At 42.3% G+C, this 25,073-nt stretch overlaps 1 protein-coding gene across 5 annotated transcripts in view; it reads right to left on the reverse strand.

Moving 5' to 3' along the window:
- Positions 1–15,099: 15,099 nt before the first annotated feature.
- Positions 15,100–25,073, reverse strand: part of NPNT (nephronectin) — a 46,317-nt gene continuing 36,343 nt past the window's right edge. For 4 of the 5 annotated variants that reach the window (XM_062636687.1, XM_062636688.1, XM_062636689.1 and 1 more), the window contains 4 exons: positions 22,065–22,160; positions 21,589–21,687; positions 18,117–18,373; positions 15,100–17,117 (listed from right to left, as the gene is read on the reverse strand). In XM_062636687.1, coding sequence (XP_062492671.1) covers positions 17,022–17,117; positions 18,117–18,373; positions 21,589–21,687; positions 22,065–22,160 — 548 coding nt within the window. In that variant the 3' untranslated portion in view covers positions 15,100–17,021. Of the gene's footprint in view, positions 17,118–18,116; positions 18,374–18,893; positions 21,476–21,588; positions 21,688–22,064; positions 22,161–25,073 lie in introns of those variants that run through there. The other variant, XM_062636691.1, reaches the window with a different exon arrangement.

Below are 25,073 nucleotides of genomic sequence, written 5' to 3' on the forward strand. Positions count from 1 at the left end.
GTGATTACAACTTTGTTTTTTTCCAGTGTGTGCCTGACCTGACTGACTCTTTAGAGCATATATCATTTGCGAATGGATGTGTTCTCCTATACGCTTATGTAAGGTCCTACTGCAGTTGTTTTTCTGGATGCTATTGTAGTTTGAATGATGAATATATTACAGTTTCAAAGTAATTAATACCAATACTTCAAAAGCCTTCATTGAATTCTTTTTCTGGGATAAACACTGAAGCAAGCATAACCCAGGCTGTCTCCCCAGTGAATTCTTTACGTGCACCACAGGAACTTTGTGCCCCTCTACGGTACATAAAAGTTCTGATTGGGCTGGGCCAGCCCTGTTGGCAGATCCCCTAGTGCTGACACCTAGTATCTCCAGCAAATGAAGGATAGGAGGACTGTCTACCTTAGTACTGCATCAGTATTGTGGTTTCTATGCAGAGAGATAAAGTATTCCTAATTCAATCACCCTTTGGTGTGTATGGGAATCCAGAACTAAACATTTACCTGTTTGTTACAATACTTAGAATATAAACCCAGTAGCTGCCATTGTAACAGTCACAGCATTAGATCCTGCGTGTGTGTTCCCCTGGAACACCTTCCTTCAAGGCTCAGGGATGAAAGGTGTAGACAAAGTATAGCTCTTCATCTAATAATGTTAAGCCCCTCTAACTTGGATTTCCGTGAGGAAGATTTTACTTCACAAAATGTGTTCACAATGTATCCAAGATTTCAACCCTCTTTCATTTTCATGCTACAGAAAAAATAACCATGTCTGAATGTCTGAAGTCTTTTGGACAGTTTTTGGTAAGCCGAGAACATTATAAGGTACTTCCAAAAAGCAACCACCTTTTAAAATTAGTTTGGGGATGAGAAGATGCTGACTCTGAGCTCAGTAAATGTACGAGGTGGAGAGGTTGCTTATTGTGCAATACAGGCATTGTACTGTCTGGACAGAGGACTGATAGCTTGCATGTTGTCTCAGTGGCAGGTCTGTGATGAGCTCATATGTTCAAAGAACCAGAGCTGGGAAACGGTATACAATGACTGACGGCTTTTTAGTTGCCTTTTGTCTGTTTTAAGATATTCTTAATTGAATTAACATTTTCTGAATGAGAGACTGCAGTGCTGTGCAGTCAGAGCAGCATTCAGCGAGCAGCCGTGCTTCCCACTGGTAAGTGGCAGCAGTGTCAAATGATGTTTGGATGGGAGAGAGCTTGTGCTGGCCACCTGATTTCCCACATATGAAAATAATAACTAATTTATTCAGCTTTTGCTTAAATCAGGCATTAGGGTGGAAGTGTGGTGATAAGAACCTTTCCTTTGTAGTTGTGCCAGTACTTTCTCATGGAAAGCACACCCTCTTGATTGTGACAAGGAAGCATCGTGAAGCAGAATTAGAGGTAAAGCAAAATTGAGTTTAATTTGGCTGAGAGAGAGGATGCAGTGGTTTTAATCAAATGGAGAGCTTTCCTATGAGAGGCTGAGTTACTCTGTGCCAGAAAATGCCTTGATTTATTTGGGTTTTTTATTTTTGGTGTGGATGGTTAAGAAGTGGAGCTCTAGCCAGCTATACCACTTCTGTCAGATCCATGGATTTAGTTTCCTTTGTCTCTTGCTCCTTTAAAGCATACTTGTTTTCTGTTGTTTTGCTTTCAGCTTTCTGTCATTTATGAAATGTTTTCTATGTAGGGATTAACTTCCCTGTGAAATGTTTTTTTTTGGGGGGAAAAGCCTTCATTAATTACAGCAGAACAAGCAAAACTGCATCTCTCTTTAAACTGAAAGAGGTAAAGCGGCCACCCAAGTCCATGAACTCAGCCCAGTGAAGAGCTCTCTCAAAACTGCAAACAATATATCTATCTATCCGGTTTCTATTTTGCCAGAAACCTGCAGTCAGAGAGGGCCAAGTGCGCACACTGCGGAGGTGGGAAATGCTGTAACCTTCTCTGTCATGCTGGATTACCAACCTGATCCCTGCGATTGCACTGCCCTTGTCTGCTGGAGCTGTGAAATAGCTGAGCAGAAGAATGGAAATTAATAGGTGATAAATTTATTTTGACGTGGCTGAGCTGTGTGATTCAGAGAGGGAAAATTGCAGGCATAATGCATACAGGAAATACAGTAAAGCAGTCAAAACTCAGAAGCTGGTGAATCATATTTAGATGTCAGTATCTCTGACAAGTCGCAGTAGCTCGTACTGTTGCTGAAAATGAAAATGGGCAAGTTTTTCCTTAATTGGAGGTTTGTTGGACACATTGGGGGCAGGATTCGGAGTTAACCAGACTTAATTAGTCTGTTCTAGCTTGGTAGTGCAGACAGCAGTAGCCGTGCTGACAGTGAAACTCTGCAGATTGGCACATACTCTACAGACAAAGTAGATAAACTCACACCATCTTTTCATGCAGGTCTTGGTGTGTGTCCTCTGGCATGGATTTTCTGCTCTGAGTTTTCCAGGCTTAACAGGTTATTTCTATGAATGCCTTCTCTTTCTCTGTGAGGATTTCTGAATTACAAACTGTTTCGAGAAGGAGATTCTACATTTTTGTCAGATGAAATGTACAGTAGTTACATTTCTGTGAGATGTCATTGCACTTTATCAGAGCACATATTTATTCCAGGCCAACCACCATAAAAACTATGAGCATTTATGGGTTTGTTTGGAGAAAAGATTAACTATACAAAGTGGCCCAGGGTTTCACTGGCAAAGTGGTAACAAAATTAAATACTGATAATGTTGATATTGAAGATATATATACATTTTTAAGGGAAAAAATGATTCTTAAGCAAGATATTTTGAAAGAGAAAATGATTTTTAAATGGATGTGTTGGGGGGGGGGTACTGGTGTTCTCTCTCCCTTTTTCTCCTTTTCCTCAGTTCCTGTCACTTAAGAGGTTGGTGGGACAGCTCTTGTTCAGCTAAAGCTCTGCTCACAGCAATCCTTATAAGAAATACTGGTCTCTTTTTTCTCGTGTCGTAAGTCCAAGTGTCTCAGATTTACAGAGGATCACTTATTTTCAGTATCTGAGGAGGTTAAGGACAGGGTAGCTGAAGTAAAATCCTCCTTGCATTTTGGAGTCTGACATAATTTATCATATGAGATGTTGATTATCGTATTTTCCTAGGTATTGCACAGCAAACTTGAGGTGCTTAAGAGAGCTCCCACAAGGCCATGAGTGCAGGGAGTATTTATCCTGCATATTAGCCTTGGCAGGACCTAAAGTGAAACTCTTACACTCAGAAGACAATCAGTTTTATAATGCTGAATGAAAAGAGCAATGCCTCACGTGCTGTCAGCAGGGTATGCAGAGTTCATCTGGGAGGGAGATTATTGCACTGTATCACTGTCATGAGAGTATTGCAAGGGTTGCCATTTTTTATAGAACACTTTACCTGAAAGGAGTCTGTTCAGATGAAAAATATCCTAGAGAAGAGATAAAAACACCATTTTGGGGTGGGTTTTTTTGGTTTGTTTAAGCAAATGACATAGTAGGTGGGATTCCGTGAATAGAAATCTCTGGTTTTGTACAGCATTTAGTGTAAGATCTCTCATGGATTACTGTGGCACAGTATAAAAGATTATTAATTATTGTAGCATCCCCTATTTGGGTATTATTGATGTTCCAAAAGTAGTCTTTCTATTACAGTGGCACAGGATTTTCTCCATCAATTCTTTACATGTTTTCTAGTCTGAGAGCCTGGTGCCTCCTTTCCTGCTACTTTGTGGCCTCACTTCTGCATCAGCACCGAGGTAGCGTGAAATACCCACTGACCCAAAACTTGGCCTTTGGCATTCAGAGCGTGCTGATGTTAACAGTAGGACAGTGATGAATTGCGTGGTGGGAAGAGCAGCCTAGAGGCATTGCTGAGAGGCAGTAATCCACGGCTGCTGTCAGGATCTGGCACAGTTTCAAAAGCTCCTGCATGACAGGAAGCCTCATTCCTGCCTGGTTGCAGTCTGTAACCTCCTCTTATTTTATTGGTGAGACAGTTTACATTATTTTTTATATAAGCTGCCACTGTGTAACTGTTCAGTGTTAGGGAAAATCTGGGATGTGGAATTTGCCCAGCAAGGAGCCGGAATACTGGTAATGGTGGTGGTGGAGGACCTGCGTTACCTGGGTGTTGTTATTTTTCATGTTTTCCTTGGTAATTTTTTCTTCTCTCTGTAGCATTCCCTGGATCTGATTACTGCAGGCTGTGAGAAACAGATTGATGCGGGACTGAAAGAGGAGCAATAGCTGTAACTGAATGGATTGGCAGTGGGCTTTGGGTATGCTTAATCCCTCTGACACTGAAAGTTGCTGTAGAAGCAGTTGCAGGGAGATGTTGTCTGTGCCATAAACGAAGCAGGCAGACAACTGTGAGCTGATATTAGGGAGTGGATTTGGTAAGAAAACAGTGCATCCATGCTGCAAAACAGCACAGACAGACCTTATTTCGTTCCAATCTCAAAAGTAGTCTAGCAATAGCAACAGGGCATGGGCTCCTGTGCTGCACTGGTAAGCCTGTCTGAGCCTGGCTGTGAGCTCTGGGAATGTGCTACTGTCTGCAGTTATTCTGCTGCCTGCCTCTGTCTGAAGTAGGAGGGGATGTGAGAAGTATCCTGAAAGCAGCACTGACAAGTGCAAACCGACCAAGAAGTTCATTAACCACGAAAGATCAGAAGTGCTACAGGACTCAATCTTGTCCAGGTGATGAAGGCACAACCTGAGCTGTACAGAGATGCTTTGGGTGGCGTCCCAAGAGAGAGAGTTTCAAATTAGCTGTAGCAAAAATCCTGGCTGGAGGTCAGGCAGAGTACTGCAGCGTGAGCTCTCCAGCCTCTGTTTACATCAGGTACCTCCTGGATGTGCCCGGCTCGGCTCAGAGCCTCTGTGTGCCAGGCACAGCATGGGCCGACACAGGGGTGCAGGCTGCTGTGAAGAGGGGCTCACCTGGGGCTGTCAAAGCACACCAGGCAAGGGCACAGAGCAGATGTTGTTTCAGAGGAGTCCTGCAGGAGAGGGGAGGTAGGCAGCTGTTAGGCTGTATATGCTTTGCGTTCTGTGAGTTTCTGGCTTAGAGCAGGGTGGGTGTGTATTTTTAACTAGCTCCTGTTATGTTCCTTTGAGCCCTTTTGAAGTGCCAGGAGGCTGAAGGGTTCTATAACAAGCAGAGCCTGACAAACTGCTGAGGATTTGCACCTGTGAGATGGGGAAAAACTGGTGCTAGGGGAGATTGCTCCTTCTTAGGTAGTGCCCACTCCTCCAGCAAGCCCCAGGGAAGGCTTCGGGAGGTCTTGCCTGCTCATCATGGACCAGCCTTGGCAGCACTTCTCAAGCAAACTTTGTTATTTTGCCTGAATGCATAAATAGGCATATATTTTTATATTTATATGCAGTATACATATTAAGAATGTCTGTATATATGTGCTGTTTCTCCTATATAAATAAAGGTGCCGTGTTGGAAATGGCTGCCTGTTAGAGCAGCTTGTTCAGAGGGCGTGAAAGGTGATTTCACTTTTTATTTCCAATGTCTGGGAGAACAAATAAAGAGTCTAGAAATGTAGATAAACCCCTGGAATTATTGTAAGCAATATTGACTGGAGGAAAAAATGCTTAATTTTTTTCTCATGGGATTTTGCTTTTCTTCTTGTTGGATGAAGTTCTTCCCTTCTGCACTCTGAAATTCACCAGAAGTTGTTGATAACTTCGGTGTTTTCTCATCCAGTGATTATTTATTAGTGTTCAGCTTTAGAGAGCTCTGCAACCCATCACCTGTTGTTTTCCTTGAGTTTGATGTGGAAGAAGCAAAGTAAATTTTGTGATTCTGACATGCATGAGAATTAAATATTATTTCTGATTAAACGAATGATGCTGGAATTCATAGGCCAGAAAATCAGCTGATGGAATAACAGCATAGCACCATTTGAACTAAAACCTTTATTATAATTTTGCTATCACCTGAATTCATATAAATGTACTTTCATAGTGTAGCAGTAACATAAGCTTAGCCTCTGAAGTCAGTAGCTGAGCTCCAGGAAGGAGGTGGTGCAGCCAGGCTGTGCTAATGGGTGAAGCTTTGACCTGCATGTATCTCACACTCTTCTTATCACCACCTTGCTAGGACAGAGCTTGAAGACAGATTCATCAAGAAGAGGGGACAAAGCATTAACATGCAGGGGAAATTCTTAGTTTCAAAATCCACTGATACCAGCTGCTTGGCTCATTGTGTGTCAGTCAGTCAGTGAGGTTTTGACTTGAAAGAGGCTTCTGGCTCAGAGTGCAGGAGCAGGATGAGTGTGACAAGATGCAAACTAGAGCCAAGAGAGGTTGCTCCAGAGAGTGCCACATCTTGTGGCCATACAAGTGTTGCTGAGGGCAGCAGCAAAAGAGTGGTTTAGGGTGAGGAGGACAGACAGCTGCAGACTTGCTCTGGCAGGTAGAAAACATGGCAAGAGACAATTTCTTCATCATAAGGGCATGTTGCCACTGCCTCTTGGCTCATGCAGCAAAAAAGCTGTTTTTACCGTTAGGAGGCTGCCAGAAGGCTGAAAATGTAAAAGGATGGGAGAAAAGAAATGGGGTCAGGAGCTGGGAGTGAAAGGTTGATTGCTTGGGAGTGCTCTCCCCAGGCATGGACCACGGGCAAGCAGAAACAAATTGTGTGTATGAACAGAAAGTAGATGAGGTCTGACCTTGCTAACAGGAGTTTAATGACGGTTCAGACAATGAAATCAGGGGAAAGAGATGTTTGCCCTACTTTTAATCTTTGTTTATCTTTACACAGTCTTAGAAAAAATGTTCTGTATTTTAAACCAGGGAACAAGTACAGAGGAGAGAAAACAGCTAAACCACTCTGTGCCTCTGAATGCTGTTTTACCAAGAGGCCCCTAAGCTGATACAGGTCTGTATCATCGTTTGCTATGGGCTCCATGCTTTTACTGGAATTACTAGCAGTCACAAACTCAATTTACCTGTCATCTGCTGAGATGGAGGGAACAGAATGGTTGTTGGAATGGCTGATGTTGGGCCCCTTTGTCATTTGAAGTTACCAATGTTACTTTTTCAGGTATAGAAAGTGGTGTTATTACATGGACGGGCAGCAGTACTTCACTTGGGGTTTGAATCACTGGTTTTGCTTGTTAAAACTTTGGCAGGAGGTACAGGTTTTTCTTTTCTAAGTGTTCAGAAAGTCCATGTTGCAACATTCAGGACTTGGACATTTCCAAGATGTGACGGAGTAATGGGGCAGGAACTAAAAGATAGTTTCCTGCCAGGTCTGAGCTGCTGCCCAGGGAAAACAAGCAATAGAGGAAAGGTTACAAAGAGAAGGATTTCTTCTTTATCTTTTCCTTTTTTTCTTGTGACAGCTGGTTAATCTTTCTTAATTTGGAAGACCACAGTCATGAGGCACAGACGAAGTCAAGAATAGCAAAGCATGTCTATGAGTATGCTCTGCTGCTTTATGGCTATTAGGAAAACACCACAGGAATTAATCTTTTAAAAATAGCTCAGCGTTGCAGGCACAAGGGGTGTGACTGTGGCTGCAGGAAAAAGTTCTGGCTTCTTAGTTCCTGCAGTCAAAGCAATCCTGTTTCTTTAATATTCATCTCAAGGAGTGAATTGGCCTCTCGTGCCAGGGAAAACAGTCTTTGGGTTCAGCAGGTCCTGAGGCAAAGAAACTTTATTGTTGCTTGGGGAGGATCTGGCAACCCTGCCAGGTGCAGTGCTTTATACCTAATGTGAATCTTCCTGGTAGATGGTGGGAGCTAAACTTAAAAGTATGCAGCTGAGGACAGAGGCTTTGATGGCCTGTTTCTCATCAAAAGCTCGAGACTGCAGCAGCAGCACAGAGCAGAAGGTGGAGGGAAAAAAGTTGAGGTACTGTAACAAACAGGAAGGTAAGAGAAAAAGTGCAGTTGGGAACCTTTGAGAGCTACAAGAGGAGGAGAAAAAGACAGGGAGGAGAGAGGATGGGGAGATGTGCCACCCTCCATGCAGAGGGTGGGGAGCTGTACCTCCACATGGTGAGTGCTGCAGCGGGTGCATCCAACTCCAAAGCACACGTATCTACCATGGGCAAGGTGAATTCAGAACTCCAGTTCTGAATTCACAGCCTTAGCAGCTTCCTGTATAGTTGAAGACTTGGTTAGAAGCAACACTAGTGCCCTCTCTCCTGCAGTTGGCTGAGGGTACTCATCAGTATCCTGCTGCGAGGGCTGCCCCAGCAATGTGGGCTGGGTAGTGCAGGCCTGATGGGCTGTATGTAGTCAGGGGGTTGTTCTTTGTGGTCTGCCCAACTATGAAGGCTCAGGGGCAAATGGGGCTTCCAGTTTGATTTGCAGAGGCTTGGTTCGAATCTGTTCACACTGGGGACATCAGCCCTTACTGAAGCTACAGGCAGTGGCAGCGGGATCAGGTCCTGCCAGGAGTTAGAACCCGCACTGTGGCAAAGCATGTTGTGATGCCCATGGCTGCTGCCATGCCATGCATGGCCACCTGAATGTGTGTGTGCAGAGGGCAGCACAGCTTGGATAACACAGGCTGTGCCTATGTGTGGTTTATCCCACTGGGGGAAAATGGCACATCTAGGGCCCATCCAGAGTGGTGTTGGCAGAAGCACCGTTGGCTGTGGCACTGCGGCTGGGCAGCGGGCATTGCCTTTGCACTCTGCCCAAGGATTAAAGCTCTCACCTTGGATAATTACAAGCAGCACCACCTCTTCACCAGAGGGTTCTGATGGCTGGAACCAGAGAAAAGAGCCTAAGGGTTTGCATTTTGCAGGTGAGAGTGCCAATATTTCAAGCACAGTGCTTATAAAATTGCTGGTAGATCTGCTGAAGAGCTTCTGGTTGTTGTCACTGTGGGCTAGACTGGAAGCTCTGCAGCAAAACTGTAGTGTGCTGAAACGTGAGGCTGCAAGAGCTCTCTCTCCCTTTGTCTTGCCCTGATGCTGCCCTGCTTTACTGTGGGTGCAAACGCACTTTGTAAAAGACTTTGAATGGTAGTAGCTGTTGCTTAATTAAGGAATCCACTTTGTAGAGTGCTCTGTGTGAGAGGAATGACATGTCGGACCTAGTTAGGAAGAAAAACAGCTGTAGCACAAAACAAATATGGTGTGTGTGTGGGGGGGGTATTGCATTTCAGTTCTTTGATGTAGGAAAAAGAGTTTGTTTCTTTTCAGATACAGGAAAATGGGATTTTAAACAACATTTGTTACTTGGACTAAGAACTCCATTTACTACATCCACTTTGAAATGTGGCTTGGATGTTTGTTACTGGAGCACATGCAGCTCTTCTGCAGTGAGTTTGCCAACTCCTTGGCAAGCGATAGGGGAAATGCCTGTTAAAGAATAACTAGTAGATGAGATCAATCACATATGAGCAGCTCAGAGAGCGTGGTGGTTTCGTCAGTGTCTGATCTGCTTGCTTGTCCCATGGCTGCCCAAGTTCCTTTGTAACATGTTTTTGTTTCCTTGGCGTTCTAGATGCCCTGTTCAGCCATTCCTTCCAGAGAGAAAGTCAGATGTGTTTCTCTGAGCAGCCAAGAGGGCTCATTTTAATCAGAAGCAAGGTGTTTTGTTTGATATACATGAAGGACCTGATCTTGTGCCACACAAGCCAATGGCAGCAGGGTCCAAAGTGTCTTTAGTATGCCCTGCCTGTGACTCTGGCAGTGGCAAAATGACCAGTTGGAGGTCCAGGCTTCTGGAAGTTACAAACTTGTGTGTAAGCTCCAACACACACCCCCCCACCCCCCACCCCCCCTTCAATAATACTGGATAATGGAGGCTTTTAATTGTGGTGCTGCTTTTAACTAACTGCTCTTGTGGTTTGGGCTACTTGACCAGTCTCTCTGGTTGTGTATCAAAGAGGACAATGTGTGGCAGTAGGATTTGTGAGTAGGCTCAAGTAAATGGCATTTACCTCCCTCTGGGTGCATGATACAAGCAGTTGCCCACTTCCCTTACCTGCCACACGGATAAGTTTACTCTCCTTATTTACAGCATTACAAGTAGGGATGGGGAGGTGTGCTGAGAAAATTCCTACCAGTCCCTTCAGTATGTGTGGGGAGCTCCGGGGCAGCCTCACCCCTCAGTTGAAAGGCTGGTGCAGCCTGTGCCCCATCCTGCTGCAGCTCTGTACAGTTCCCTTATGGGTGCAAGACTTTTATCTTCCTAAAAGTGCAGTCATCAAAGGATAGAGCTTGTTTGTGCAGTCCATACCCATCCCTAAAGGGAGTTTTTGGCCCATCGCTGAGACGTAAAGCCCAGGTACACGGCATTGTGCGTATTGAATGTCGGCACACAGTCGTCATTCTGAGGATGGTTTTCATAGCCAGGTTTGAAAATCCCCCTTGCACAATATTTTGCATGCTGCAAGATTACCTTGTTGTCACTGTTGGCAGCCTCGTGTGGTTTGGGGATGCTGTGTTCCCAGGCTGTTCCCGTCAGATCGGACATTGGAAAGCTCACCGTTTCAGGTGTGTGTCAGCGCATTTCAGGGCCAGAAATGGATTCCAGTTGTTTTGCAGTCCCATACTGGTGAGTGCAGTTGCAGGATTGCTTGTGTTTCCTGTGGTTTCACCTGTAGTCACCTGTTGGAGGGTCATAGTTCAGATCTGTTTGCCACATGCTTGGGATATTCCCCTATTTGGGTTTCTTGTGCAGTTTGCTACCTGTGTGCTAGGACCTCATTGCAGTAAGCAGGGGATTTCAGTCGGAGCAGCTGGTGCAGAGGGTGGTACTGAATGGGTCTCCTCTGTTGAGGGTCCCTTGTTAGGAAGGAAGTAGACTTGCCCGTCAGGGAAGGAAAATCTCCTCCTTACCTACCTCAGGGAACAAGAACGTTTGAATTTGCCCAGTTAGCAGCACAGCTTATGCCTCTGACAAAACCATGATCAAAGGCCATATGGTGATGAAGACACCCCTTGATCTACCACATACTTTCTCTGCCTATTTTTTATATTAACGGAATACTCTTTTTCAAGCCCCAGTCACACATCTTTATTTGGCAAATGAATTGCTCCAACAAAAGCTGGCAGAGTAGCCCACAGGGAGTTCTCCAGCGAGTGTGTGAGCGGGCCAGAGTTGCTTGCTGATACACAGACAGGCTGCCAGGATGCCAAGGTCTCCTAACACCCCACAAAACTGCCTGAGGTACCTGGTGGGTAATGAAACATCACTCAGTTTTAGCAATCAGCCTTCGGTAATGGAGTTCAGCCGATTGTTATCCTTTTATAATCAGGATAGAACCAGTGGCATATCACAGGAGGGTGAGTGAATTGCTCACAGTTTAATAACACCTCTATGCAGTAAAGATGCCTGGTTTCTATGTAAATTGATGTACCCTGTAGGGTTGTGTACATATGTGATTAATATTAGTGAGCAGTTTCAGTGTCTTCGAGACCTGTTTATACACTCCAAGGCACAATAACTAAAGGGATCCCCCTAGACTATTAACAAGAATCATGTGTATTTTATATTTAAGAGAGAACACAAAATGTCCTATCTGAGCATGGAAACTTTGAAGAGCCCCATGAGATCACAACTTCTTCTGTCCTCCAACTGGTCCAAGAAGCTGAGGTAGGATGACAACACTTCCTGAGATAACTCAGAACTTCAGAAGGATGGAATTCAAAGTGTCTCCCTTGGGCACCCCTCTGAATCAAATCTCTTACCTCAGACAGTCTTCTAGGTGCTTTCCTCATTTAACAGCATAACTGGCACTGCTCAGTGCTTTTTTGGGTTTGGTTCTCTACTCGCATTGGGCTGGATGTCAAGATGCTGAAGACTCTTGAGCTGTCATCACCAGCTGAGGTGGCACATGCTGTGTGAGCTCCCAGATGAGGAGCTCTTGCTGTTGTGCTAGACCTGAACCCAGGGATGTGAGTACATTTCACTGTGCCATTCTTATTATTTGTATCTGCATGGAAAGGTCTGGAAAAGGGGAGAAAGTTTACTTATACCTGGCATCCCAACATACTGGTAACGAGATCCAATGAGTGAAGTAATAGGCAAGAGATTTGTTCCTTTAAGTCAGCCAGCTTTTTTCTCCTCGATTCAAAACTTGGATGTTGTCTTTGATCTGTTACCAATCATATATCAGGGTATACGTCTGGCTGCTTATCTTTCTGAGCACACATGTATTAATGTGCTCATTTGGGAATGGAATCATGTAAAAACATACCTCAAATTGGCAGTGAGTCCTCCTTTTTGGCAGAACCACCGTGGAGCAGCTGTGTGACAACCTAAGACACAGGATCTGAGGAAAATGTGGTTTAGGACTGCAGTGTGGCAGGGAGGGCGCACCTCTCGTGGACGTGTGAAATGGAGCTGTGGCTGGGCTCCCCCTTCTGCCAGGGTACTGGAGCAATGATGGCATCTCCCTGAAATCCCACCTAAGTGGCAATCTCAAACTTCGGCAGTGGTGTTGCATGCAAACGCAATGAACTCATTCTCTGAGTACACGCTGTACTGCACCTTTCCAGTCTTTCGTCAAACTCAAAATGAGTATCAAAAGGATTCTGGATGAGAGTCTGGAATGAGAACGTGGGCTGCTGAAATGTACAAGGAAAAACCCGGGAGAAGAGTGTGGAGGGTGATTATTCCTGGCCTGGCCCGAAGGTAAAATATCAAGTAGGTTAACATATATTACTGGAGAAGTGCTGCAGTATCTTGTGGTCAGAGGAAGGCAGGATTCCGCTGTGTCACAGAGAGAGGAGAATCCTTATTCCATGTCCCAGATAAATACTTGGCTTCCTTGCTCAAACACATAAGACTCGCCTCAGCCTATTGGGCACAATACACGTGTATGCACACACAGACAGTATATGCATTTATACACCATGTTTCCTGGTACGCCGAGCACAGAGAGGCTGTAGGCATGGCCCTTTTGCTCTAGAGATGTGGTGTCTGAGATACCTGCAGAGAATGGTTTGGTTGCAATGTGGCTTTTTCCTTGGTCTGGTGGAGTCCTTTAACAGCTGGATTACAGGAAAACAGTTAAGTGGCAAAAATCTGCCCATGTACTACAGAATGAAGCTGAAGAAAGAATTGATTGACTCTTAAGAGCTATTGAGAAGTAACCTGAAGAAAAATAGTGATGGAGAACCTGATCTATAGAGCAGGGAATTATTTCTGTGGATAGATCTATACTTTGGATGTGTATCGAGCATGTGTAAGCATAATATCCCATTTGACTCTCTGGAGAGAAAAAGGGCAACCTAACATGAACAGTCCAGTGAACACTCACATCCAGTAACTGCAGCAACTATCTTGATGTAAGTAATGCTACCCAGGCTGATTGTCAAGTTTAAGAAGAGAAAGAAATAAATAAGAAATCATTTGATTTCCAAAGAGTAGGCTGTCTCAGCCCAAAGCAACCAGCAAGAGCGCTGACTAAAGGACAATTTGTTTCAAAACAAGGAAAAAGGGTTGGGCTTGGAAGAGGTCATACAAGTGCATAAGGAGAATTGATTAAAGCAGAGCAGCTAGAATGGGATTAGATTAATTTCGGCTTTACAGTCTTGAAAACCTACATGGAGCTCCTGTCTGAACTCTATAGGTGCTTTAGGCTGTGCTGTTAAAGTAGTCTTTGCGGTCCGCGAAGATCTTCAGTCCATTGGCTTCTTCCTCTCAACCAAATAAAGCATTCCAGACATTGCAGATGCATTCCCTCACTTTCCACTGGGTCAGCCTGATACGGGTGTGCTCTGAGAATGCTTTAACTTTCAAAGCTTGAAGAGGTTTCTGTGTTCTTTCAAACCACTAGTGGAACTTGCCACTGGAATATCTTGCATTTCATTCTGAAATTGCAGGTGTACACCAATGTATCACTTACCTCCATTTTATCAGTGCGGAAAATCTGAAGTCATAAAACCTTACATGACTACAGGACACCAGGATGCACAGCAAGGAAGAAAGTATTTAAACTACCAGAACACCTTTGACAATTTGGTGTTTGAGGTATAGATCAAAATAAATTAAAATGGAATAGGATTTAACTGGGCCTCGGTTGACAATGAGCGACTCTCACAGTCACAATTAAACTCTGAAGATAGACAGCTGTAGTGCATCTTGTTGCATAGCTTGCAGTGTCTTTGTGACAGTTACTGTGCCTCATTTTCAGGGAGGCTTAGCCTGTAATGGGGTGAGTATAGAGAGGCCTGGCACTTGCATTAGAGGCAGGTGCTGCTGCTGTTGCATCTTTTCTCCATGGGATAGTGTAGGATGGCTGTGGCTGCCGTCATGAACATTCTTCTGCTTAGGCTTGTCTTCTCATGATTAATCTGATTCTCATTAGGGTGGTTATTGCAGTCTTCAACTATGTTAAAACGAATGCTTTGGCCTCCAAGTGCAATGCAATTTATTTATTGAAGGAAACCTAGGGCAGCTTTTCTCCAGAATGAGCAGGCTCTATTGAAAGTACTCGCTGGAGACTTAATGACACGGCTCTGGTGGAAACAAAAGTTTGTATTGGTCCCTTCCATTGAACTCACACTGATGTCAGCAAATGCAGTAAGTGCACACACTGCTGCTGGTCATGGTACTTGTAACTTATGAAGGAATGCTATTTTAAGGTTTTGGGGGGGGGGGGGGGGGGGGGGGATAAAAGTTTAACATGTCATTAAAAACATTAAATTCTAAGCTAGCAAGAGGCTATACAGTACATTTCATAAGCAGTTTCATGCTAATTTACTGTAATTTCTTCTGCTTGCCTAAGTATTTAAGCAGGAATTTATTTTGGCATAATTACCTATTTAGAAAACCCAACTGTGAAGCGTGATAGATGCCAAAGAATGGAACAGTTTGTGGAGCAGTGTGTGGAACTATGATAGCTGCTGCTTCTTCTAAAATGGAAAATCTGTATTGCAGAAGCTCTTAAATTACTTGTGAGACTGTTCCTAAAAAAAAGGTAGGTTGAAATTTGTCATTCTTCCTCTTGGATAATACTTCTAATACTATATATAATGCTCTTGTTGTATTACAGTGAAAACAGTGAAATACACTTTTATTTTTAAATCTGGTAACAAGAGCTACTTGTCGTCTGTTGGTTCATTCCACTGCAGTAAAAACGAGAGTTCTGCTCCAGAAATGAAAACAAGATTGCCAATTAGTAACAAGTAACAGCCTCCTTTACTGATTACTTTATAATAAGAACAAGGTATTTCAACTATTCACAAATATTTCTGACATATTACAAAGTAACATAAGAAAAAGATCACAATCAATCATATTTGAAGCAAAACAGTTCAAAAATGTTTACAGATGTATTGTTTTTTTCCTTTTCAAAATGTTTGCTGGTACACTGTTGCAGGCTGTTTGGTCAAAGAAACTTCTGCTGTACATACCGTGCTTTGTCCTAGGGGACAAACTGCAGTATTCCTTTCAGAACAGTGCTTAGGGGCTGGGAATACAACCTCTAACAGTCTTGCAGTTTTGTCTCTGTGGACTTTGTGCAAGGCTTAACATGAATATTTATTCATTATGATTTTAAAACATGATATGAAAGTGGTATTTACTTTATATAGTATTTAAGTATTTAAAAGATTTGAGACTCATTCCTTCTATATATACATTATGAATCACAGAATAGTTAGGGTTGGGAAGGACCTTAAGATCACCTAGGTCTGAAGCTTTAAGGCTACACCACTAAACAACATTTTATCAATCTTTTGTCATTTTCTTCAATGTTACAATTACTTTGTCAAATTTCGATTGTTAGCAGCAATGATTGACAGTGATGATCCTCATTTAAAAATATCCCAAACCAAACAGCGGAATACCCTGGGAAACTGCACACCACATGCATGATACATAACTAAAAAATTAGTCCAAAGTTCTGGTAAATATTTAGTCCCAGCTAGGTCTAATAACTATTCTAGTTCTAAAGTATTTATTATGTACAGAAGGGTTGGGTGGAATATGGATGTTTAACAAAGATCACTGAAGGCATTTCATGGTCTGAATCGTTCACAGAGTGTTTGTTAATGTGGCTGCCCTTTTGGCTTGTGTCACCTGTGGAAAGGGAACATTTCTGGTGGGGTCAACAGGCGAGGACTTATAAGCCGCAGCACATTATCTTCTCCAGGCTGCTCAGTTTTCAACTGAACCAGGAGTTTCTTGCAGGCTTGAGAGCCCTTTGGGACTTGCTCCTGAGCTATATGCAAACCTGTACAGCATTAATCAGATGCTGGTTTACACCTAAGGGTTTGGTCTTTTTGCCTTCAGCATATTACATGAAAAACTGCACCAGCGTTTTTCAATGAGCACCATTAACTGACTTTGGTAACGTAACTATTGGCATGACCAGTGGGATCAAAGAACATGCTGAACTCCCGTCTTGTACAATAAGAAAGCACAGCTGCCAATTACCTTGCAACTAGAGTCTGTAAATATTAAAACCATAAATATGTTTTGACCATACACATATACACAAAACACAGCAGTAGCAATATTACAGGACGCAGAGCCTACTCTCTATAACCGGTTCTTGTTAATACCGATGCAACACCAAAATATATGCTATTAAATATGAAGCAAACCCTTCTTCAAAGGTCGGTGGCAGTAAGCCAAAGTTCAGGTCCAGGCCCCCATTAATCTGAGGTAACTCCGAAGCTAGATCAATCCCACTGTGCCAAATCTAATCAATGAAAGAGCAGCACTGTGGGAAGATAAAGACTATCAGTTAACACTAAAACTTGCTGAGCAGGAGCTTTCTTTCACCACCATTTGTAATTCTCCCTTTTTCACAAGTGCTCTTTGCATGAGCGCTCACCAGGCTTAACAGGTGATGAAGTTATTACATATAAAATATGATTTAGGGGTAAGGATTAATAGAAACAACCAGATGGGAATGGAGTTCCTGAATCCTGGGAGATGCTTCTCCATGTTTTTCAGTGAGACTGCACTTGGCAGACCACTGTGAAATTGTCAACTCTTCAACTTTTTCTTCTCTTTCATGCAGTTCTGTTTCAAAGCCTGGTAGGAATAGCACAAGAAGGGCTAGAGGAGAACGACTACTGGTCCATTGTCTTTGCTAATGATCTTCAGAGCAGCGTCCTCTCCTCAAGACCACATCATCTAGTCCAATATCCCCAATTCTTCCTTCCCCTTTCTCCCCTTTGAAGATAACCTGGGAAGAGAAATAGAATGATTTGAATGCAAAAATAAATTAAAATGAAAGTAGCTTTGGTCAAGATAAGTCTCAACAGCAAGGAAGCCCAGGCAATCAGAACTGACTCACAAAAGCCCATTCATTTTGCTTAGAATTTTGTCTGTTTTTTCTGTTTCTTTGTAATTATTGTTAAGGTGAAGTTTTTAGAAAATTATCTGTGGTAATTACAGCCCTAATATAAATTCTGGAGCTAAATAGTGTGTGTGTGTTGTAGCCTGCTCCTACAGTGAACATTATGATATGTGAGCTTTTTAGAGCACCTCATATATAAGTCAGAGCAAACCAGGTCCTGAAGCACCCAAGTCCCTTCTTCAGATCTGAAATAGAAACTACCTTCAAAACTGAGCAGAGGTTGAAGAAAAGTGCTAAGGTTTTGATATTGGTTTATCGCCCAGTGTTTCTAAGCTTTCCATGTATTATAAGATTCTCCATGATATAAGACACACACAAGAGACAGCTTCATTTGATTGCTGCAGGTATACTGAAGAGCAAAAAACTGTGGGAGATTGCACATATAACCTCCCAGCATTATCAAAATTGACATTTTCAGTATCTTTGCCCTGGTTTGGCCAGTTACAACTCCACAGGGGATGATTTTTCCTATTTCATGGTGCTGCATTATTTAAAGCATTGTTCATGAGGAGCATTAATCCAGGCCATTATCCTTAGACTGCTCTTCCCTACGTGGCAAATACCTTAAAACCAACTTCATGAGGTAGATCAATACAGATAATTTGTCATTTCCCATGCATCTATTGCTACAGGTGGGACATTTTTTTTCTGCATAAAGCTTATTTGAAAAATGCACGACTCTCTTATGCTTCATGTGATTACATTGGCAGGGATTAAACGCTGAAATTGGATCCAGAAGACAAACAGTCAAGTGCTACACCCATCTTAAGTGTCTTCAGCTTCTCACGTAAAAAATCAAAAGGCAGCTCCTGCATTGGTACTCACGCTCTTGATGCCTTGTCCTCGTAAAGTTATGTGTGTCTGTCTCCAGCCATGGCCACCATTCCTTCCCCAGACAGCTGGTCCGTGAGCACCGTTTTTCCTTACAAAGACTTGGAGGGTGCCAGAATGCAGCCCAGGCACTTTATGCCGGAACGACAGGCACAAGTCGCTGGTCTGAGCCATGTGGCCCAATGGCAGGATAAGACGCGCTACTCTCCCTTCTTTGCCTTTGGGGTCAGAGATGGTAAGGTACTGCCCCCCTGCAAAAGAAAAAGCAGTTAGCTGTGGTGAGTGGAGGGTTTTAATTCTACTGTGTTGCAGGACCAAATGCACAAGAGTCAGTAAAAAAAGCAAAACAGTGAAAAAGGGCTCCACAAGGTCCAGTGAGCCTTAAACAGGCAGAGAGTTTCTGGAACACGAACCAGAAGTGATGCACCTGCCTTCTGTAGGGTAAGGGTTTTACAGAGCTGCTCCTCTGTTTACATTAGTATCAGGTTAGGTCTTGCCAATCTAATTTCTGTTTTGCAAAGCAAGTAAAACCTCTTTTGAAAATGGAAACTTCATTTCTGACAACAACTTGGTGACTGCATGGTTTCAAACCCACAGTGACATTAAAGCTACTGTGAACTTTTACGCACCTTGTAAACTGCAGTTTTTTGCTACGGGATAGATGAATGAGGCAGCCAGCATAAAGGATACCATGTAATTGAGCTATGGTTCTGTCCCTTTTTTTGGGAACCGTATTAACAAGTTAAGTCGCAAAGCATATCCATTTGCAAACACAGATAGCTTTTTTGTTTAACCATAATTTAAACTCCTAATCTGGATTACGTACAGAAAGATAGAAATAACATTGATTTCCAAATGGCTGTTAACTTGATACACTCCCTGAAGTCTTCTCTAACAGTAACTTGTCACGGAACATCCATACTTATTCAAAACTATATTATTATCTCTGATCATCTATGAAATAAAGATGCCTTCATAAAAACACCTAGAACATGAACATGAAAATTAGAAGATCCTAGGAATGGCAGCATCCAACAAACCTAAGGTTAATGAACTTAAGTTAAAGTTTGCAGTTAGGCTCCTTAGTTGAAACTAATGACATAGAAATCCTGGGGGGTTGTAATAGGGTTGCTATCCACAGTCTTAATTATAGGATAGAAAAATATTTTTCATTTAAATTGTCACCCTGCTACTACTCAACCAGAGCTTTATGGTTTTGAAAACTTCTTTTTGAAAGCCACCTCACACCTCAGGTGTGATTTAATGACACTGAACCAAGGGCTTGTTGCACACTGAAAAGGACAGCCAACCTTGTCTCCAATTCCCTACTACTACATAGGGTTTTAAGTTCTTCAGTCTTTGTGAGATTTAATAAAGCAAAGTATTATAGTGCTGTCTGAGCCCCCAGATCTGTATTTGGGCATGAAATGGGATCCATTTGCCCAAGGAGCTGTTACAGTTTTTGGTGGTGGGTTGTTTTTTGTGGGTATTTTTAATGCATTGGTTTTGCCTCAAGGTCACTAACTGCTAAAATAAGCATAATAGAGTTTAAATAACTGCACCTGTTTGTTGTAGATACAATTCTATCACTACAAAACTACTGCCTTAACTCATTAACTGCATCTGTTTCAGATAGTTACAGTGACCAAACCCAATCAATGGGAAACAGATTTAGGTAAGCACAAAGCCAACATACGCCTGCAGGAAAAGGTCCCCTCACATCAGCATTTTCTGCATGCAAGATAAGCTTGTAAGGCTTCATTCAGCATGGCACCTTTCAAAATGCATTCTGATAAACCAATAAATAGCAAACTTTGAAAGGTGAAAGCAAACACTCAGGAACAAGCTGTGAAAATAAATCCTTGCAACAAGGTATTGCAGACAGGAGGGTGTGGGTGGGTGACTTCAAGGGACTAGTTTTAACAGGTTATGTCAACAGCAGCAGAACATACACAGGAAACAAAAAGCTGGGATTGTCCCTGGCTGGGAAGCAGCGCAGGAGGGGAAAAAAAAAAAAAGGCTAAAAAAAAGCCAGTTAAAAATCATACTTCTGGAACTGTATTAGCAGCAACTTTTGAGCACAGGTAATGTATATGCTTTGAGTGACCTTCTCAAAGTGGTTTTAAATCCATTTACCAAGAAGATGTTTGGATTACGTGTGATCTTTACAAATGCCAGCCTGCACGCAGGAGACAGCTGCCTGTTCTCTCATCTGCAGGAGGAAGGAGCTCTGCTCTCTGAGCCATTTCTGAGACTTTATAAGTGTTGTAAGCAGCACAGGAGACACTAGAGCATGCCTGTGATGGGGCAGGGGCCTGCCCAGTCAGTGAAGACAGCACTCCCACTTAGCCAGCTAAACAGCCTGGAAAAGGTGCCAGGTCACCTGCTGCGGTGGCAAATGACTGCCATCAAGGGCACTGTAAGGCAGACATCTGTGATGAGGTGCTGCGTAAGGAAATGGCTCTCAGTGCCCTCACCCTCCCTCAACTTAACCTGTAACGTTTTACCGCCTGAGAGCATGTTTCCTTCCGAAGTCCACCATCCCCTCGCATAATGTAAGCATTGTGCACTTCAAAGGCTGCTCTTCTGGGTATGAAGTAATCCCATCATTATGGGGAGCCAGAGATGTGTGTCTAATCCCCAGCACTATGGGGCAAGCTCTGCTGGGGGGAGGGTTCACAGGCAGGGACAACCAACTTCTCAGTGCCATACAGTAAAATCAGCAGGGGACAAAGTACAACCAGCTTCCAGCAGCACAAGTGTGCAGTTCTGCTCAGCCACAGTGGCAGAGGTGAGTGATTACAAGTGGTTGCTGCTTTGGCTTCACCTATACTGCAAGTGGCAAGTATGCACTCCCTCTGATATTCATTACAAGGTCCCTTTTTACCATCCCAAACATACCCAGTCTCTGCGTGTTAGCACCTAACTTGTCTTCATTCCAGTTACTCAACAGTTTTCCTATATACATGTTGTTGTAACTTGGAGTAAAATTCAATAAAATCAAACTGAGAGGTTAAAGTAGAACATTATATTTGGCAGCAGAACAAAGACTATTCCCAGCACATTCTGGGATTTTGTTAGTAATACGGAAATAATTCTGTTTGCGTGGTGGTTTGAAAAATAAGCTTTGTTTCACCGTAAATAAAAGTTGTTCTCTAGTCCACATTTTTGTTCTTTTTGATTCTTTTAAGACAGATAACCTCTTACTGAATATATTTTCTATTCCTTCAGAGGCATTTCTGTTGTGAAGATACCAGGTATGATAAAAGTGTAAATTCTCAATTGCTCTTTCATGTTGGGAATCCTCAGTTCCGATTTTCACATACAGAAGAGGTGGGAGTGTGAAATATGTCCTAGAATTAAAGGGAACAGAAGCTGTGTGAACTCATCATAATGCGAGAGTTGTCATCAGCCCAAGCCTAGGTGGTTCTTTACTACAGGATGTGATTGTACAAAGATACCTTACCTGACGCATCTCTCACTGGCTCCCAGTGCAAATCATCCTCTTTATCCCTGATCCATCCACACAGTCCGCTGTCAAAATTACAGCTGTGTATCAGCACACCTAGGCACAACAGAGAAATGAGTCAAAAACACCCTAAAAATCCCCAAAACACAACGATTTGGACTGTTTTGCTTGGGGAACTACAGCAATTTCACTTGTGGTTGACACCAGCAATGAAAATTAAATGCAGCAGAAATAAAATTAAAACAATAAAAAGGATGTTAGTGTTGTTATTAACAATTCACACTATTTTTGTGCTAAATCTGTTAGGAAATAAAACTACAAAGGTTCATGTACGTGGTGGGTTTTTTCTTTTTATTAAAGTATAGTTTAAACAGGTGGCATAAGACGCAGGAGTCCTGTAAAATCATACAAAACCCCAAGAAACCTCAACAAATCCTAAACCCTAGGCCCTGAACACAAGACATGATCTTTACCTGGGTCATCGTTTGCTTCAAATTCATCGGCAGTAATCCCTCTTTCAATTTCAAGTATTTCAAACAGATTATTGCTCACTCCAGGCTGGCGTGGAACTGTGAGAAAAGTAGGTTTTCAGAAATGAATGAAATAAAGGACGTTAGTAACCTACTGCCTTATCTTCAATAAAAAACAGCAGAGCAGCTCTGGGCATTGTGCTTCTCATGGAGAATTCAATATATTTAATTATATCTGACATGAAGATTCATAAACTTTCTGCCTATGTGATTTATGATATACATTCTAACATTTACCTTGGCACTGTTAAAGGTGATTCCAAACCGGCTAAAGGCTCTTCAAATGAGAGCTGCTTTTTAACGGGGGAAAAAAGAAGAAGAAAGGAAAAAGCTTTTTGACCTTGAAGCACACTATTCCTCTGCAAATGCTCTTTTAAATATAGTGATTTCTCAATAAAATAAAGCCATACTAAAGGCCTTATTCAAACTTCTGATCCACTCACCTTCCACAGATGTTTACAGGAGAATCTCAACAAAAGGCTTGTACTTAGAGGGGCCCACATGTACACCGCTGAAGGTACACCCATCTAGCTGCAAAGAATTAGAGCTCCCTAAATCCTGGTCAGGATTGCACTGAGAGCTGAGGAGGAGGGGCTGTAGTGGAAGCTGGAATTCAACTGTAATCATTCTTTGTGCTTTCCAGCACAGCCTCTTCAGCTGCTGTTCTCAAGCTTCTAGGAGAAGGAACCTCTCCATGGTTAACAAGCCCAGCATTCAGCAGCCAGGACAGCCTGAAATTTAAGAGGTCTTTCTGGGAACAATGGCTGCCAAAGTCAGATGATTGCAAAGACTTCCACTTACTTCTGAAGACCCTGTATCAGGCTACGTCTCCAGAAACAACAAACTGATATCATGCCTGATGGACAGCTGTCAACTAGAGACAAACAGATAGCACTGGATAGAGCTGTCTTGGAAATTCCTCTTTTAGAGGCAGGTCTAGTGCATAATTAACAACCGTAGTAATTCAGGCATGTCCTTAGATGTTACGAACACCTCTGGCACCTAGAGTATTTGTAAGTGACATATATATTAAAAACTTGACACATTTTCCATTTGCATTGCTAAACTAAGTCTCTTCATGTCTTTATAGGCTCCTTAGGCAAGTGAGAACAAGAATTGAGATGATTTACAATTCCAAGCTGAAATAAAAGACTTGTTTTCAGGAAATCAAATCAAAGGTAAGAAGGAACTTCTTTTGCACCAGGAGAACATGAAATACCACCACTGCAAGAGCTCTTCTACAGGTAGGAGACAGAGGAAAGCAAAAAATAAGACTTGAGGACCTTCTTGCTTTCTGGAATTAGGACAAAATAAGCAGCCTGATAAAAAGGTTGGCTAAATGCTAATGTATTTTAAAAGTAATACTACAGGCTACAGAGCTTGGATGGAAATTTTGTATAATTAAATAAATAAAATGCTTGAAGTCTGTAGGAAACCGATTAACACCTTAATATTATAGTAATTTTAAGAATCAGTACATCTCCTTTTTTAATCCTTTGTGGATTTTGGATTATGTCTGTTTGCAGTCTAGGATATTGATGCTCACACAGCCTCAAGGACTTCAGGCTGGCTTGGGTAGTAACGGCCTGTTAATTGTTTGCAATAGTATTTTTGCTGCTTTGTTTAATGTGATTTGGTTTTGTTTTTGCTTAAAGGATTAGAATTTTGAAATCAACATGAAGAAACCTTACACGTGTGCAGTACCTTCATGCACAAACACTATCTTCATTTCTAATACACTGCTATTTTATACATCCATGCACACACACCAGCATTCTCCAAATGAAAGCTGATACATTTGCCTATAATTAAAGCTCCACAAAAAATATTTCTTCAAAACTTTTCCCTAAATTCCTCCCCAAACACTGTTGTTATGAACTTCTAGAAGAATGTGTTGCAAAGCTTTAAAGCACTCATTTCAGTGCTCGGACCCAATTAAAGGAATGTGCGCTCGATACGAAACAAGAATTACCATGAGAGATGCAGGACTCTAAATACAACTCATGTGCACACTTCTTTTTTGCTGCAATAACTAATATGTTGAGTGGCGATCGTGGGAGAGAGTATTTGGCTCAATTATTTTCTGCAAGCTTTCCAAGCCGTTTCTGTGTACTTTATATAGCATATCAGTGTGCTTTTCACTTAACTTCAATGGTTTGATAAAGCTTGTTAAATATAAACTTGGCCTCTTTTTCTTGGAGAATTTTATAAGCTTTGAGTGAGCCAACACATCAACACTACCATATTCTCAAAGTTCATGAGCTAAATTCTTCGCAGACACATGAATGCGGGGGGGAGAACACTTAATAACTGCATAAGACTGCTTTCTTTTCAGTTTCTTAATCCTTTGGGAAAACAGTAGGACTTTCTTGTTTCATTTCCTTGATAATTGCTCAGTTTGGGGGTATAAGAGACAGTGTGTATGTGTCAGGTTATTTGCAAATACAGAATAAGCACTGTTTTGGTGTCACAAACCCAGAACAAAATGTGCAGTGCAGCTTCATGTTAGTAATAATTATTATTAATTAACTATTAAGAATGCAGTGTTCTGCCTTACAACAATCACTGTGTTCTTACGCAATTCCATTCCACGCAAGAATCATGACAAGCTTCCCATTTGTTAAAAACAACCAAAAAAAAGGACAAAGATTTCTGAATAGTTACAATTAAAAGTTTTTAAATTTCACTTTCCAAAAAAAAAAAATCCCACAAGGGATGAGATGTCACATGGAACTAACAGAAAATAGCTAAAAGGAAGGGTAGTCCAGAGGTCAGTCAGACTTGGTAAACAAGAATACATCCTGTGTTCCTCCAAGGAAGACACTGCGATATGCTGGGCTAAAAAGAAGGGCAACAGAGTTACACTTCACCCGTTTTATCTGGACACCCGCAGTGTCCAGGATATGTTGCCTAAAACTCCACAGGCTCTAATTCTGCAGTGGGAATTATTTC

The sequence above is a fragment of the Pezoporus occidentalis genome, unplaced genomic scaffold (genome assembly GCF_034315485.1).
Source record: "Pezoporus occidentalis ecotype Australia unplaced genomic scaffold, CSIRO_AGI_Poc_V1 ctg49, whole genome shotgun sequence".
NCBI classification, from domain to species: Eukaryota; Metazoa; Chordata; class Aves; order Psittaciformes; family Psittacidae; genus Pezoporus; species Pezoporus occidentalis.